Source organism: Protobothrops mucrosquamatus, unplaced genomic scaffold (genome assembly GCF_001527695.2).
Source record: "Protobothrops mucrosquamatus isolate PMUCROS unplaced genomic scaffold, P.Mucros_1.0 scaffold162, whole genome shotgun sequence".
Taxonomy (NCBI): Eukaryota; Metazoa; Chordata; class Lepidosauria; order Squamata; family Viperidae; genus Protobothrops; species Protobothrops mucrosquamatus.
The window spans coordinates 556,824-574,639 of record NW_015386525.1 but is presented as its reverse complement, the minus strand read 5'-3'; the positions used below and the strand labels follow the sequence as shown (position 1 = coordinate 574,639).

Below are 17,816 nucleotides of genomic sequence, written 5' to 3'. Positions count from 1 at the left end.
TGACCAACCTGTTTTACGACCATTACAACATACAACCGTAATGGACAGGTGTCATTGAAGTCATATGTTGAGGATTGCCTGTACTTTCATCTTTAAAGATATAGTCAGAGAACCTATAGAGAGAAGCTGTCCTGACCCTCTGTCTCCCAACCAAACTATTTAAATTCCTCTGTCTCTTTCCTCCTAGGAATCCAGACTACATTCCATTACATCAATTAAGCATTATTATCAGTAAGCTTTCATTATATTTCTAACTTACTCTTAAAAGTCCATTCAAATACACTCTTTAGGAATTGGTCAGTATTTCTCTATACCTGGAAAACATTTTTATTCAGAAGTTGTTTATATAAAGAAATCTGAAGAGAATGGCAGTGAATTCAGAATGAAATAGATTATTTTTATGCTTCTGAGCACAGAAACAATAAATGGCAAAGCAAAAGAAAAGGCAGAAACAAAATACTACAGATAGTCCTCATTTAGTGACCACAATTGGAACTGGCAGCTGGGTTGTTAAGTGAAGCAGTCCCTAAGTGAAACTGCAACTGTACTTATGATCTTACTTCAGCTTTCCTTTGCTTTACAGACTTGAGAAGATCACAAATATGAGGACTGGTCATAAAGTTATTTTTTCATCACCATTGTAACTATGAATGGTCAGTAAAAAAGGCAATCACTAAATGAGAACTACCTGTTTTCAGAAGGAATCACTAGACTCTAAGCTTATCCATGCTTTAATCCAGTCTTAAACTTAGCATTTAATTAATAGATTATTTGTAAAGTCTTCTAATGCAGGAGTCCCCAACCCCTGTGCCGCGATCCACTACTGTGCCGCAGCCCATTTGGAACTGGGCTGTGGAAGTGGAGAGTGAGCGGGCGCATGCGTGAACTCCATTCGCATGAGTGGCGGGGGCACAAATGGAGCTTCTCGCCACTCGTGCGGAACCATCCCCTCTCCCCCTCCCCTGCCAGTCCACAAAGATTGGGGACTGCTGTTCTAACGCCTGAACCAAAATTGAACCAATATGAAAAAAATGAAGCTATGTGTCCATTGCCTCCTCCTCAGGACTTGTAGAGAGATTCTTCCCAAAATCATCAAATTCACTTCCAGTGGTTGCATATATTAACAGCTATGGTTTATATATAGCCCTCCTCTTGTCAGACAGCTATGTGCACACCTGCCTTATGCAGAACAATTCCACACACTATCACTGATCCAATATGATTTTAGGGAAAAGTTCTATCTGGAAAGTGGTATGAGGAAATGAGCACAAGAACGTAACATAAGCCGTAATATTAAGAACCCAACAGAAGCCTGATAGGTCTTATCCAATGTGCACTACAATCATAGGATTGTTTAATTAAAACAAGAAAAAAGGGAAAACCTGGCGCTCACTTTCCATCATTGCACTGCCCACCATGACCTTTCTTTTCCTGAAAAATTAAGCACAGTTTGCTTATTTTGCAGGTAAAGAACCCTGTGACTGCTTCTTTCATAGGAAGGAAGTAGATTAAGATACTAAATTTTCCTATCAGAGTTACAGAACTTGATGGTCTTATGTTGTTGGTGGATTCCAAATCTCATCTGCCCTGGATAACAGCACAGTATAATGAGAACTATAGTCCAACAACATAGCACCTTGCATTGAATTTCTTTGAGGAGAGATAGAGACATCATGTCACTACCAACCAATCAAGCCATTTCCTGGGGCAGCTTTACTGCACTGCCAAGTTCTAGCTAAAGATAATATTAAAACAGATATAAAGCTACAAGAAAATTAATGTAATGTAAAAATATCAAAAGGTGTTCAAAAAGCCGTTGATTATACATCTATGTAGAAATATGCAAAGTGATAAAACATATTTAGAAGTGTATTTTCAGAATTTATATCATTTTAATAGTTTTTGAAAACAACATTAAAAGTTTATTTATATAGCTACTTCTCCTTTGCAGTATTTATTTTCACTCTATTTTATGACCTACAGGAAATGGTATTTTGAAAACACAAAAATAGCTGAATCCATTCTGAACACTGTCACTGAATTCAGTCAAATTAAATTGAACTGAATTGAATATTTTATTTGGCCTAGTGTGATTAGACACACAAGGAATTTGTCTCCAGCACAGAAGCTCTCAGTGTACATGTAAGGCAACAGAATAATGATAATCATAATCGTAGTCATAATCATAATAATACCAATATGAGAGGGGAGTAAAGAAGATAATAAGGATAAACAATAATACTACAGCCATACCTATATAGGTAAGTACACATAGACATTAGATACACATAGTCATTGAATTTTCATCAAATCAGATTTTGAAATCGTGATGCATGGTCATACAAGGGTTAGAAATTTTGGGTTGGTCCACATTTTTAAGCAAATGGAATAATGTTTTCAGTTTCTCAAGGAAGTTTGTGACCCAGAAGCTTTGTGTATATATATTAGGAAAATATGTATATACTATATGTATGTCCTACACAAAAATAAATTCAAAATTCTTTTTTAACTGCACAATAATTTAGAAATGTGATTGAATGATTAAGTACATAAAAACAGAAATGTGTTTCCTATATCACTATTTAAAAGTTGCTGTTCTTCATTCATTCAGAACCACAATGTACTTTTACTCATTTTAGAAATACATATATAATCCACCCCACAGTAATAATAATAATAATAATAATAATAATAATAATAATAATAATAATAATAATAATAATAATAAAGTTGGAACGGACCTTGGAGGTCATCTAGTCCAACCCCCCACTCAGGCAGGAAACCCTATACCATTTCAGACAAAAGGCTGTCCAGGCTCTTCTTAAAAACTTCCAGTGTTGGAGCATTCACAGCTTCTGAAGGCAGGTTGTTCCACTGATTAATTATTTAATCGTCAGAAAATTTCTCCTTAGTTCTAGGTTGCTTCTCTCTTTGGTTAGTTTCTATCCGTTGCTTCTTGTTCTGCCTTCAGATGCTTTGGAGAATAGCTTGACTCCCTCTTCTTTGTGGCAGCCCCTGAGATATTGGAACACTGCTATCATGTCACGCCTCGTCCTTCTCTTCATTAAACTAGACATACCCAATTCCAGCAACCGTTCCTTATGTATTTTCCTCCAGTCCCCTAATCATCTTTGTTGCTCTTCTCTGTACTCTTTCTAGAGTCTCAACATCTTTTTTACATTGTGGTGACCAAAACTGGATGCAGTATTCCAAGTGTGGCCTTACCAAGGCATTGTAAAGTGGTATTAACACTTCACGTGATCTTGATTCTATCAGTTTTTGGTAGCTGCAGCACACTGCTGGCTCATATTTAAGTGATTGTCTACTAGGATTCCAAGATCCCTCTCACAATCACTACTATTGAGCAAGGTACCACCTATACTATACCTGTGCATTTGGTTTTTCTTGCCTAAATGTAGAACCTTATTTTTTTCACCATTGAATTTCATTTTGTTAGATAGGGTCCAATGTTCAAGTCTGTCAAGATCCTTCTGTATCTTAAACCTATCTTCTGGAGTGTTGGCTATTCCTGCCAGCTTGGTGTCGTCTGTAAATTTGATGAGTTCCCCATTTATCCCCTCGTCCAAATAGTTGATGATGTTGAAGAACACAGCCCTGGGGCACCCCACTACACACTTCCCTCCATAGATGCAGTTCCATTGAGGACCACACGCTGAGTACGGCCAGTCAGCCAGCTACGAATCCATCTGGTGGTGATGTTGTCTAATCCACATTTTTCTATCTTATCAAGTAGTAGGTTGTGTCTACTTTATCAAATGCCTTACTGAAGTCCTAGTAAATTATATCCACAGCATTCCTCTGGTCCACTAATTTTGTCACCTGGTCAAAGAATGCAATAAGATTTGTCTGGCATGATCTGTTTTTGACAAACCCATGTTGGCTTTTGGTAATGACTTTGTTTGCCTCTAGGTGTTCACTGATTCATTGCTTATCTTTTCCAAGATCTTCCCAGGTACTGAGGTCAGGCTGATAGGTCTGTAGTTTCCTGGATCCATTTTTTCCCTTTTTTTTGAAGATGGGAACTACATCAGCTCTTTTCCAATCCTCTGGTAGTTCCCCAGTGCTCCAGGATCTTCAGTCATACCATCTGTCTGGGGATTGGTTGTCAGTCCTACTATCTTTCACTGCTGACTTCTTGGCTTGCATTACTAGGCTATCTGGCTTGATCCCAGCTGCATGTCAGTGATCCAGTCCTTATTTAGACATTATACTACATATCTACAGAAATGCACATGATCAAAGATAAAAGCCCTCCAGAATCTATATGGGTCAATATAAAAGGGGAAAAAAGTGAGATGCCATAGGGGTATCCTACAGACCACCCAACCAATCAGAAGAAATAGATGGACTATTTGCTAACCAGTTAACTAATGTATGTAGGAAGCATACCACAGTTGTAATGGGAAACTTCAACTACCCAGATATCAGCTGGGAGACAAACTCTGCAGCAAGTGGGAGATTGAACAGATTCCTAACCAACCTAGCCAACAACTTTGTCATCCAAAAGGTAGAGGAGGGAACTAGAAGTAAAGCTATACTGGACCTAATTCTTACTAATAGAGAAGAAGTGATAGAGGGAGTTGAAGTTGCCAGAACCTTGGGGGAAAGTGACCACGTCATACTGGAATTCAATATAATGCAAACACAAGCAGTAGAAAATAATTCAACCAATGCCTTAAACTTCAAAAGAGCTGATTTTAACAAACTCAAAGAGAACCTAGGAAAGATTCCATGGATGAAAATCCTAAAGGGGAAAACAATTCAAGAAGCATGGGAAACTGAAAAATACTATCATAAAAGCCCAGTCCAGCACAATACTACTGAAAAGGAAAAATAAGAAAGTCAAGAAGAAATCAGCATGGCTGCACAAAGATTTCTCAGACAAACTGAAAGACAAAAAGGACAAGTACAAAAAATGTAAAGAGGGATACATAACTAAGGCTGATTATCAGCGGACAGCCAGAACATGCAAAGATGAAGTTAGGAAAGCAAAGGCTCAGAATGAACAAAGACTTGAAACAGAAATCAAGAATAATAAAAAACATACCAAAAAAAATACTGTGAAAGACAAACTAGGAGCAAAAATTAAAATAAGCAAGAAAATGGTAAGAGAACATCTATCTGACTTTGACAAATATAAATCACCAGACAGATTACATCCCAGAGTTCTGAAGGAGCTGGCAGATGTTATCTCAGAACCATTGCACCATATCTTTCAAAAATCCTGCAGCACCTGGGAATTACCTGAGGATTGGAAAAGAGCTGATGTGGTTCCCATTTTCAAGAAAGAAAAAAAAAAACAGATCCAGGAAACTACAGACCAATCAGTCTAACATCAATACCTGAGAAGATCCTGGAAAAGATAAACAAAAAACAGGTCTGCGAACAACTAGAAGCAAACAAAGTTATAACTGGTAGCCAACACGGGTTTGTTAAAAACAGGTCATGCCAAACCAATCTTATTTCATTCTTTGATAAAGTGACCAAATTAGTAGACCAGCGAAACGCTGTGGACATAGTATACTTAGATTTCAGTAAGGCATTTGACAAAGTAGTCCACAATCTACTGCTTGGTAAGCTAGAAAAAGGTGGAATAGACAACATCACCACCAGATGGATTTGTAGCTGGCTGACAAACCGTACTCAGTGAGTAGTCCTCAATGGTACTATATCCACGTGGAGAGAAGTAAGCAGTGGGGTACCACAAGACTCCATCTTAGGCCCAGTACACTTCAAAATCTTCATCAATGACTTAGATGAGGGAATAGAAGGGGAACTCATCAAATTTGCAGATAACACTAAACTGGCAGGAATATGTAGCCAACATCCCAGAAGATAAGCTCGGGATTCAAAAAGATCTTGACAAACTTAAACAATGGGCCCTATCCAACAAAATGAGTTTTAATGTGGAGAAAAGCAAAGTTTTACATTTAGGCAGGAAAAAACAAAGATATAAGATTAGGTGAGACCTGGCTCAAAAACAGTACCTGTGAGAGAGACCTTGGAGTCCTAGTGGACAATCACTTGACTATGAGCCAGCAATGTGCAGCAGCAGGCAAAAAAGCTGATACAATCCTGGGTTGTATAAGCAGAGGGATAGGATCAAGATCACTCAAAGTATTAGTACCGCTTTATAAAACCCTAGTGAGACCACACCTGGAATACTGCAACCAATTTTGGTCACCATACTATGAAAAAGATGTTGAGACCTTGGAAAATGTTCAGAGATGATCAAAGGCCTGGAGACTAAAACATATGAAGAACAGCTGCAGGACTTGGGTTTGGCTAGTCTAAAGAAAAGAAGAAATAGGGGTGACATGATAGCAGTGTTCCAACATCTCAGGGACTGCCAGAAAGAAGAGGGGGTCAAATTATTCTCCAAAGCACCAGAGGGCAGGACAAGAAACAATGGTTGGAAACTGATCAAAGAGAAGCAACCTGAAATTAAGGAGAAAGTTCCTAACAGTGAGGACAATTAACCAGTGGAACAGCTTGCCTTCAGAAATCATAGGTGCTCCATCACTGGAGGTTTTTAAGAAGAGACTGAACAGTCACTTGTCTGAGATGGTATAGGTTCTCCTGCTTGAGCAGGGGGCTGGTCTAGAAGACCTCCAAGGTCCCTTCCAGCTCTATTCTATTCTATTCAGTAGCCACCACCATTTCCATCTCTGAAGAGAAGAATTCCACACATTGCCTAGAGAGTACCAAAATCTAGTCCCTCACAGTAACAAAAATTTAAGGATATATCTCCTTTTACCTGCAAAAGGTGTGCCTTAGTAACCCAGTTCAGAAAATAATATAGTTCTGCAGTAAATACATTACCTGCATTCTATATATCAACTTTTTCTGAGAAACAAGAGATTCCAAAATCCAGAGTTAGCTGATTCCTTTTATTAGGAACAAGCAATATTTTTATTTATTTGTTAAATTTATTTTCTGACTAACTCTCCATGAGGTTACTCTGTGCTGGAAGAGGATATGCAGCCTTTTTGAGTTCTCCATAATTCTTTACCAGGTTAAGTAGTTCAAAAACAGGAGAAGTGGAAGAAATAGGCTTGGTATGCTGGGATTTGGATGTTTTGGATGTTCTGAGATTAGCTGAAAGTTGTACCAAAACTGGACAATGATAATTATATGCTTAAATGGGCTTAGAAAATGATGTTTGTTTATGTTATTTTGCTTTCTGATGAGTTTAATTTTGTATGAAGAACAAGGAATTCCTAAGAATTAAATCCACCACTAGCTGAGAAATATTATCTCTCAGTGGTTATGCAAAGTAGGACAGTACAGTATTATCTTTTCTGGTTCTATGAAAATGATTGTACGTGTCACCCAGGAATTCCAATCTGCAACTCAGAATTGTATCCGTTGTAATGTATAAACATTCATTATGATAGCAGACATATAGTAAGCATAACAAATGTTACTCCATTTTTGTGATGTTGTACAGTATGTGGAAATGCTCCCTAACTTTCTTGGTTTGGGATCACACGTCATTTTCTCATTATATTAACCTTCATTAAGAAAGCTTGCTGGAACATTAAGAATATTGCAAACCAAGACACCAGGGTTAATGTATATAAGAATATTATCTGCACCACTGGGTAAAAGATAAAAATACAGGACTGTGTTTAGGAAGCTTGTTTAACACTCTCTCACTCTGACATCATTCTTAGCACTTGGCTAATTCTGGAAAATGTTACCCTTAATACATTTAATATAAAAGTACAACACAGTATTACCTGAAATAAAATGTGAAACGTGCATAAATCATAATGATGCTATTTTGATCCTTCCTTTGCCTCTTCTTGCCATCTAGATCCACTTGTCACCTGTCTTTTAAATAGACTTCATTCTGCACATATGTCACCACACAAATAAAGCACTGCTGCACCTTTACCAATCAAAGCTTCCCTTGTTTGGGCATAGAGCTCGTTGCCATAATTCTCACAACACTGTTGGCAGATTTGGCAGTATTATTTAGGCCCAAGGCACTATATTTATGTATATCTTCTTTTGCTTTTTTATGATGTAGGACCACTCCCTACACCTTCATATTTACCTCTGCAACAGCCTTGTTTCTGATTCAAATATCGTAAGAAGCTAGAGTGTGCTATATTTAGTTTTAGCTTATGCTGATGCACAAACCCAACTATCGTAATGTATATTTGACTTATGTGACTATGACTTATGGCACATGTAAACTTTATGCTGTTTGAATGTACATGGATGCCTGCAAATATAGCAGACTAGACACTCTTTACATAAACTCCTGTATCTTCACTTACAGGATATGCCTTCATTCTTGTATCCTCGCCTAATCCTAGGGAAATCCTGTTAGATGTGATGCTATCATTTCACTTTTATTCCAGACCAGATCACTTCCTGTACCATTTTTCCAAAGAAAGAAATAGAACTTTTGTCCTCCATCAGCTTCTTATATTTGTTGTGATTTAGCAAAGTGGCCAGGACACGTTATAGGCTAAGTTCCCTATCAGAATGAGAGTACTGATTCTAAAAGAAGATACAACAAGGCTTATATTATGCAGATTAAGGCTGAGTAACCAATGAGACTTGAAGATAATGGGAGAAAACGGAAATACCATGACGACTCTGGCAGGAAAACACACCCATACACCCATGCAGAACGAAGCAGGGATTGGGATATAAAGGCATAGCACAGCTCAATTAATAAAATAATTCAGCAAAAAGATCCCACTCTTCATTTAGCTGAACTGATCCTAATGACAATTGTCTTCTGATTGTTTGATCCTCCTCTGGGTTGGAACAGTTTTCTTATTTGATCAAAGACTATGGGAAGAAACACCTTCTCTTGTGATAAAGGACAAAGAACAAAGAGCTGCTTCCTTCCCTTTTAAAAGCTTATCTGTTACCAACTGGAGAAAGAAATTTTCCAGAATAATGTAATTTAGACTTCCTAACTTGTTTTCAAATCCAATCAACAAGTTACTTGAACCTCCTGCTGAGTGGTTGAAGTCATTGGCCCAAAATGGAGGACGCCAGGGCTTGACATAATCCAAACCATTCAACAACACCATGGACTGATTCACAAAGGGCTTTCTTTGTTTCCCATATGGACCTGTTATCTGTGAATGACTACTTTCAGCATTCCTCAATCTAGTACCATCTTGATTTGGAATATTTCAGAATATCGTCAGAGACAAATTCCTTAGCAGTGTCAAATATTAAGTATATTTCCTCCCTTTCTAGCTTTATAAACTGACCTCCCCAACATTCTATTTGTTTTAGAGGCTTAATGGTTGTTATTATATATTTAAAATAATTACAAATTAGCTACTGGCTAATAAGTATGTTACTACAGAAATGTGTGAATAATCAATGTAGAACTATATTTTAATATTCTTGCAAATAGTAAACAAAATGAGTTATCCTAAACTAGGTCTTTTGTAAACAATTCCAGATAAATGAAACTACTCATTATTCCAAAATAAATGGTTTTAGAATTGCAGTTTTTAAGCCTTTATAGACTGGGTCTAAATATTTTTGCACATGGAATTAAATGCAAATAATTTCTGACCATTTAATATGAATGATTCTTAGCATAAGCTAAGAAACATAAACTACGTACAGTAAGAATCCTCATTGTTGGCATCCATCAGAATGATGGTCTTTAAGCTTCATTATCCCAGGATGGATGTCCAGAGTCAATGTTGGGTGGAAATGATGTGAACTGTAGTCTAATTTACTTGGAAGCTGCTAAGTTAGCAAAGATTAGATGCAAAGTGTGAGCAAATCAAAAGGTTTGGTTCTTTTGCCTGGCAAAATACAGGTAATAAAATACTTGTTTTGTCTGTTGTTCAGTAGAATATTTCTCTTCATCTGCATTATCTACTTCTCCAAACGATACAAAACTCCAAGAAAGTTCAGCAATTGCTCTTTGCATCAAGATTGACCAAATCACTTTCATTTAAATTTCTACTTTCCAGTGAGACATGGAAAAATAGTATGGTAACAATTGCTCAGCAAAGATCCCAATTTCCTTAGAGAAACTATATCTAAAATATATGTTTTTCATTTATAAAAGTAGACTAAAACATTTATCAAATGGGCTGAATTCTGCCAAGCATAGAAAAATATTTTCTGTTTTAAGTTCTAGGTATTCATTCATTCAAATCTAGTTTTGTGTTGGCCACCGTTATATCTAAATGTTGCATGAACTGATTTAGGTCTTTAAAATAAGATCTTTAATTTAAAATAGCCTGCAAACACAATATCCTTCTATTTGTATGCCTTTATTTTGGAGTACAACAAAGTGTATTGGTATGTTTAGCTGGTCAGTACCGGTAGTACATTAGCACTGTATCCTTAGGCGAACTGATACATCTTCAGATATTTGTCCTTAAATGTCTGAAGCAGCAAAATTTGGACAATAACCTAAGTCATTATATTGTTCAGTTTTAATTTAGTATGTGTCAACACAACTATTATGATTTATAAATAATTATGCTGTTTTGTGTCAAATTGGTGAAGTTATACAAATCATTATTAAAACAAACCATGCTTTAATTCAATATTCATTATGCCAACTAAGATTTTTCCCCCAGTTACAGTGGCAAAACGCACTTTTTATTCTTTCCAGAGCACACACACCCCAGAAAAGCTGCTGCCCTTTCTTTACCTGAGAATCCCTAGATTACCCTCATTTTGCTATCTCTTCTATCACTGCCGTCTTCTCTTCTTCTTGGCCTCCTTTAATTACTCACAGAATCTAATTACAATAAGATTCTATTTCTTCTCCATTATGCATGCAGACTCAGCCTTCTTTTAAAAATTCTGATCTACTCTTTAGTTTTCAACATTTAGTAACAGGACATGTCTTAAACTTTGTATGTATTAAAACCTGCTACTAGAATAGACCAGGAATAGCAGATAGTGATGAATAATTCACTGTATGCTGATAGATTCTGGGCTGATTTAATTCCCAAATGTCTGATAATTACAAATGAAAAATTGTAGTTGGTCAGAAATTTCTGGTCTGGCCATGTGCTCAAAATCACCCTGACCTTAATTCCAAGCCATTTACCAGCCCAAGCTATATTTTGTATATCTCAGAATACAACTGATAGCTCTTAGGTTTCATACCACTAATGCTGCTCACCTTACAACAGAGACTCTGCCTTCAGAACTGGAACTTGTCTTGGATAAGAGAGGCTATCATTTGGTGTCAGCTAAAAACAGTTATTTTCTTGGTGGCTATAGACCACATAGACCAGGATCATGATATCGGGGAAGGATTTTTCTAGGGAGTTGTTTGAGTTTGGAAATGTATTAAATTTAAATGAAGGTTTTGGGGGGGAGGTTTTCCCCTCTAAGCAAGAGGTGGGTGGATACTTTATGGAGAGAACTGCAAAATCATAGAGGAGACTCCCACTTGAAATCGTCCCATAGTTTCCGCCTGAATTATCGAAATCCATTCAGGAAGAAAGGATGGGTGGAAGAGTTGCCTTTTGATTGGCAATACAGAAGTCATCTCTCCAGGAATAGCTGCAGAGCCATTACCCTCCAACTTGAATTTCTGCAAAAGAGCAGAAGTTATATCCTCGCCTGGAGAAGAGGGCTCCCGCTGAAGAGCCAGAAGGCTGGGTAAGTGCTCCCTTCAGATGGGACCCACAGAAAAGAGCCATTGCTACCGGGATGCTGTGGCCTGGCGCTACTAAGATTGTCGAGCTCCCGCCCACTCGCGGCTGCTGCCCAACCTCTCCTCGCCAGCCGCTCGGTGGGCAGCCACGGGGTCAGCAGACGCAGGCGGTGCAAGCCCTTTGGGGGACGAAGGCCTGGGTTCCGGGACCCCGACCAAGCTTCTCTTGTGGGGCCAGGAATCCTCGGGCTGTGGCCGGGAGGTAACAGAAAAACTCCACCCGGGCGCAGAACCGGCAGGCGCAGGCATTGAAAAAGGTTGCCCTGCGCTGGGGAGGGACTCGTCTCCTGTTTCTCTTCCGCGCTTTAGTTCATCGCGCCCGGTTCCACCTACTGGACTCCTGCAAACAGGGAGGGGAAGAAACTCCAGAGCAGGTTGCCAGGCAGGCCGTGGTGACTCGTAAGCCCGCGCGGCGTCGGAAGCCCCAACTTCCCCTTAGGGGAGGGATTTTTTTTCTCTTACTGCGGGTGGTGGTGGTGGTGGCAACCTTCTGGAGAAACTAACAACAATAACAAGGTTTAAAGGCGAGGGGGTGGGAAGAGGATCACATACACACACACACACACACACACACACTCCACCCGCACACACCGGTTTGTATGCTGCAGAAAGAGTTTGCAGTAGCCTGAATGTAAGAGAATACAACAGGGAGAACAGTAGAGCGAGAACCAGAGCAAGAGTCGCCCATCAACCTGCAAATAGCTGGCATCTTAAGACCATAAAGTTGTTTGACTTCTTAAATGGTAGAAGTACAAACTCTTAACCTCAGCCCTTCTTGCTTCCATTATTATCAATCCCATTCATTGCGTCCATTTCAATTCCCTATAAGGTTTCTGGTGGCTAAGTTGGGAAAGTGCCTTGCAAACTTTTTTTCCTCCTCCTTCAAATAAATAACGTATTGTTTCTACCAAGTTTTGAAAATTTTCTACAATCTACCAACAGTCTGAAAGCCCTTTTCCTTAAAATAGCCCATGTCCCTTTAAACACAGGCACTGGACCATTCAAACACTCAGTTTTCTATATTTGTTTGCTTTAAAACTGTGGGGAAATACAGTGCATTTTAAAGTATTGAGATTCTGTTTTCATTTACTTAATGACAGCATTAACTTTCATTTCAATCTCATCAATTAAGAAGTATACCTGCTCTGGTAGGACTATTTCTTCTCTTTTATTGTAAAACTTTTATTTTCACAATGTATACATTTTATAGAAATATGGACTTTTTCTATCTATATACCCTCCCTTTTAAGAAATGTGTTTTGCTAAGCATCATCTTTGACTCATTCCATCTATTTGCATGATTCTATTGTTCCTTACAGGCGCTTCTGTTAGTCTATATTCTGAGAATTTGGACATAACAAAAAGGTAATTGGGAACAGGGTGAAAGAGGAGAAAAAAATAAAGACAGATTTTAATTCACTTTGTAAATTTTAACAGCCAGAAAGTGAAAATAAAATACAGGATGAGCATATTTGAATATCCAATGCTGTTGGAAAAAATTCCAAGTAAGATAAACATAAGGAATATCGGGTGAAAGCGTATTATAATGCTTTACCTGGACATGGTAATCTCTGCTTGAGGGCTCTGGGATTTCTCCAGTCCCAGTTTGGTGAAGATACCCACCAGCACCATGATGGCCACCACACCACAGATAATGTATACAATCATGTTGGTCTTGTCCTTGGTAGGATTCTGAGGACTCTCATCCACTCGAGGTGGTGGTTGGCCTGTGTTGACCCATTCCGGTGTCTCATAATTCGAACAACCACTTTGATCAAGTTTTCCACTTGTGAATTGACAGCAGAAGCGGTAACCACAAGTCCCACAGCAAAAATTGTAGATCCCTGAATTGCAGTTAAATGGAGGATCCCACTGGCCCATTACATCATAATAACCAAGGCACCGATCTCCCCCAAAGATGGACTCTGTGGGGGCTACAATTGTGTCCTCTAAGATCGGACCCAATGTGGTATTGTCTTTGACCTCCACCTGCAGTTCTGACTCACGTTTCTGAGGATTAAGTGTTCCAGTCCAAACTTGACCTGGGTCCATAAGAACTAAGCAATAGAATCCAAAAATACACCGTTCCATCTGTATGCCACTCCAGTTCACTACTAAAACTGCTTTCTCTTGCCAAGATTAACTTCCACAATAGAGAAAACCTTGTTTTGTTTAGCAATGCAAAAAAAGGATTTTTTTAAAAAAAATCCAGTCAAAAATGGAAAGATAATATAGTTCTTTGTAAGCCACTTCTAGTGGAGAGGTCAATCTCTTGTTTTTTCTCCAAAGCAAATAGCACAATCAAAATAAATTCTCTAGTCCCCCAAAAAAGAAAAAAGTGGGATGGGTGGGAGTATGGTTGGAAGTTGAAAAAAAGGGGATGAGAGTAGAAGAAATCAATATAATGTGTAGCATCATCAGAAGACAATCTCAGAATTTCCTATGCAATCCCAAGAGGTAGTAGATATGCAGTCCTCCTCTTCTTTTAGTAGCAAATATTTGGCTTCTAATTTCATTTGAAAAGCTTCACTGAAAACCTTTATGGACTATATTCTCGTCTTGACTCGAACCAAATCCTGAAAGCAGTCCTTCCCTTTCTTCTTCCTTCTGTCCCCTTTCTCAGAGACACTGTGCTTTCTGGAGGGGAAAAAATTCTTTGCACCACTGAGAAGGGAGGGATTATCAAAAGGGAACGAAAGAAAGAAAACAGGAGGGGTGGAGGGGGAGAGAAGGAGAGAGAGAGTATAGGAAGAATTAAAACAGTTCTTACTTTCAAGTCAGATCCACAAATGCCTGATCATTTCCAAAGCAGATCAGAGAAGAATCTTCAGGTTTTCATCCTCCATGTAGAATCTTGGTAATGACCCAGAGGCTGTTGCCATCAGGCCAGGTTGGATTCAAGAGGATGGCAACTGTGACAATGCCCAGTAATGTAGTGCACAAGTGTGAAGAGCTGGTGAACAGCTAGCCAGTTTCTCCTCTGCTTGCCTTTTCCAGGCAGTGTATTAGTAGGGGAGAAACTGTCCAACAGTTCACCTGATTATCCTTTATAGTGGCAGAACAGGAATAGCTATGCTTAAGAAAGAACTCTCTGACACTATACTGTAGTATCTGTCCGGCAGCATCACTGTTGCTCTTTCATGTTTGAGAACAGGATTGTAAAAGTACATTTAAAAAAAATAAATCCCCATTTATAGATTGACTGTTGTGAAAATAAAAATCAGTTTTTGATCCTTTTTAGGACTAAAGAGTATGCATTGTGTAGAATGTGAGAAGTATGCATATGTATGTATATATAAATAAGGAAATATATACAGGAGTGTTTCTCAACCTTGGCAACTTTAAGATGGGTTGATTTCAATTCACAGAATTCACCAGCCAGCATGGGAGTTGAAGTCCACCCATCTTGAAGTTGTCAAAGCTGAGAAATACTGATCTATGGTATAACTTTTGAGCCAACTAAAAAGGGAAGAACAAAGTTGGGTACTGTGCAATATCATCACAATCAAGGAAATATTTTCTTCTGATTTCTTCCTTAATATATGAATTTAAAATATATATTGGCCACTATCCCAGCCCTTGGAGTAATTTAAAAGCAGACCTTGAAGCTACAAGAGAATCACATAGGTTGCCAAATAATAATCCTGCAATGTATTTTGAGAACACTTCCCAGTCTATTCCTGGATAACATTGCAATGAAAAAAACCCTGATCTTTATTCTTATTTTCTCTCTGCAGAATATTGTTTTCAGGATATCAGGGGAAAAAATCCCAAGCCAAATGTAAGTTTTAAAAAATGAGTAGAATTTTCTGTTTTGGTTTTTATTCCAGCAAGGCTCAAACAGAATTTTAGAATGGAAGCCTGGTCAGAGTAATGGACAGAATAGTCATAATTGATTGAAGGATAACTTCAGTCTAAGGAAAATGCATATATTAAACATTTATTCACTTATTAATTTACATATATTTTATTGAAAAAGAATTTTGTATAGGATTAAAACTACAAAAACACAAAGATTAAAATAAAGAAAAAAACATGCAAAAATAAAAGAATAACTGAAAAATCAGTAAAAGTCATAGAAAAAGACAAAAAAGAGACAGAAAAAGAAAAATATTTAAAGAAGCAGCTTCCAATTTTTGCAACAGATTACCTCCCTCCCAAATTACATAACGTGGTTCCCTTCTTCCCATGAACAACACCTTTAATCAGTAAATCCTCAAATCCTCAATTCATTTCTGTCCATTTTTAACAAGTCTATAAAAGATTTCTGGTCTTTTGCAAAATATTTTTCCCTTCTAATCAAACAGGCCAATTTAGCCATTTCAGCAAGTTCTACTGTCTTAACAGTCCATTCCTCCATTGTGGATATTTCTGTATTTTTCCATCTTTGCACATATGGTAGCTTCATGCAGTTACCATATGTAAAACTAATTGTCCATGAGTCTTTTCTAGTGTTGACTGTCCTATAAGTTTTGGTTTCTTTAAATTTCAAAAATTTTATTAGGTTAGCAAAACATAAAATACGGAATACAAAGAAAAATGAAAATAAGGGGAAAATAAGGGAGGAAAATGGAAAGAGATAAAAGTGTACAGTAAAGGGGGGAAAGAAAAAAAGGCATTGACTTCCTTTAGATGCAGTAGAATAAGGTAATCATATGAAACTTAAACTTTTTACTTTTATGTAATAATATATATTAGCCATTTCTATAACAACAGACCTGTCTAATCGGCAAAATCCAAAATCAAAGTTTCATTTTTTTCCCACCTTAAGCACAGAGTCCAAAAGCCATTTCCAAATGGAAATAAAATTGTGTCCTTTTCTTTAATTAAAGCTGTCAATTTAGCCGTTTGTGCTAATTCCGTCAACTTTTGCAGCCATTTGTCCATTATGGGAATCAAAATGTCCTTCCATTTTTGTGCATAAAGTAATCTTGCTGCCATCAACATATATAACATCAAAGTTCCCCAAAAAAATTCAAGTTCTTTTCCATTAGGCCTAAAAGAAAAGTCTCTGGTTTTACCTTTATATTCACTTTTAAGAATCTTCTGTATTAACATGTGAATCCTACTCCAATATTTCTTGGCTTTGAAACATGTCCACCATAAATGATAAAAAGTTTCTTCTTTATATTTACATTTCCACCATTCATTTGAGATACCTTTATACATTCTTGACAATTCATCCAGTGTTAGATACCAACAATACATCATCTTATAAAAGTTTTCTTTTAAATTATAATTTAATGTGAATTTTAGACCTTTCATCCATATATTCTCCCATTGTTCAAACATTACATTATATCCAAAGTTCTTTGCCCACTGAAATCATACAATGCTTTACATACTTATTCTCCAAATTCAAATTCACTAACAATTTATAAAACTTAGCAATAATGTGTTCATCAATACTACACAGTAGGATATCGAATTTATTTTTCACTAAATCAAATACATAACTTTTTGTCTAGTTTAAATCTTTCTTTCAATTGTAAATATGTAAAACAATGGCAAACACGTCCTTCTGATACTAACCTCTTTAGATTTGAGGATAGGGTCAATAATGATTGAAAGATATTATTTGACAATAAGTTCACCAGTCTGGCCTCGCCATCATTTCTTTTTTTAAAAAAAAAGCTTCCTGAGGAGAATCAAAGAGGCATCTTTCCAGAGATCTTTATTTTATATTTATTCCAAACTCTTAGGATGGCACATCTAACAGAGTAATTATGAAAATCAACACTTACTTTAACCTTATCATATCACAAATAGCTGTGCCATCCAAATCTTAATTCATGGCCCTCTAGCTTGAGTAACCTCTTGTTTTGGAGACTCACCCACTCTTTTAGCCAGACCAAACAACAAGCATCAAAATACAATTTCAATATTTCACAATCGGTCATATTCTTAACAAGCATCGTTGTTTTCTGTTTGTTTATTTTAAAGCCCACTAAAGGTCCAAACTCATTTATTTTCTTCATCAAATATTCTGTATTAATTTTTGGATCTTGCAAAAATAGGTGAGTCATCAGCAAATTCTCTCAATTTATAAACTTCCTTTTTGACATTTATACCTGTTATTTTTCTCATCTTGCCTAACATCTCTATTCAAAACTTT

General features: G+C 37.3%; 1 protein-coding gene across 1 annotated transcript in view; it reads right to left on the bottom strand.

Annotated features, from left to right (window-relative positions):
- The window catches only part of SHISA8 (shisa family member 8), an 82,994-nt gene that overhangs the window by 13,913 nt on the left and 51,265 nt on the right, over positions 1–17,816 (bottom strand). The window contains exon 3 of the mRNA XM_015813534.2: positions 13,257–13,830. Coding sequence (XP_015669020.2) covers positions 13,257–13,830 — 574 coding nt within the window. The remainder of the gene's footprint in view (positions 1–13,256; positions 13,831–17,816) is intronic.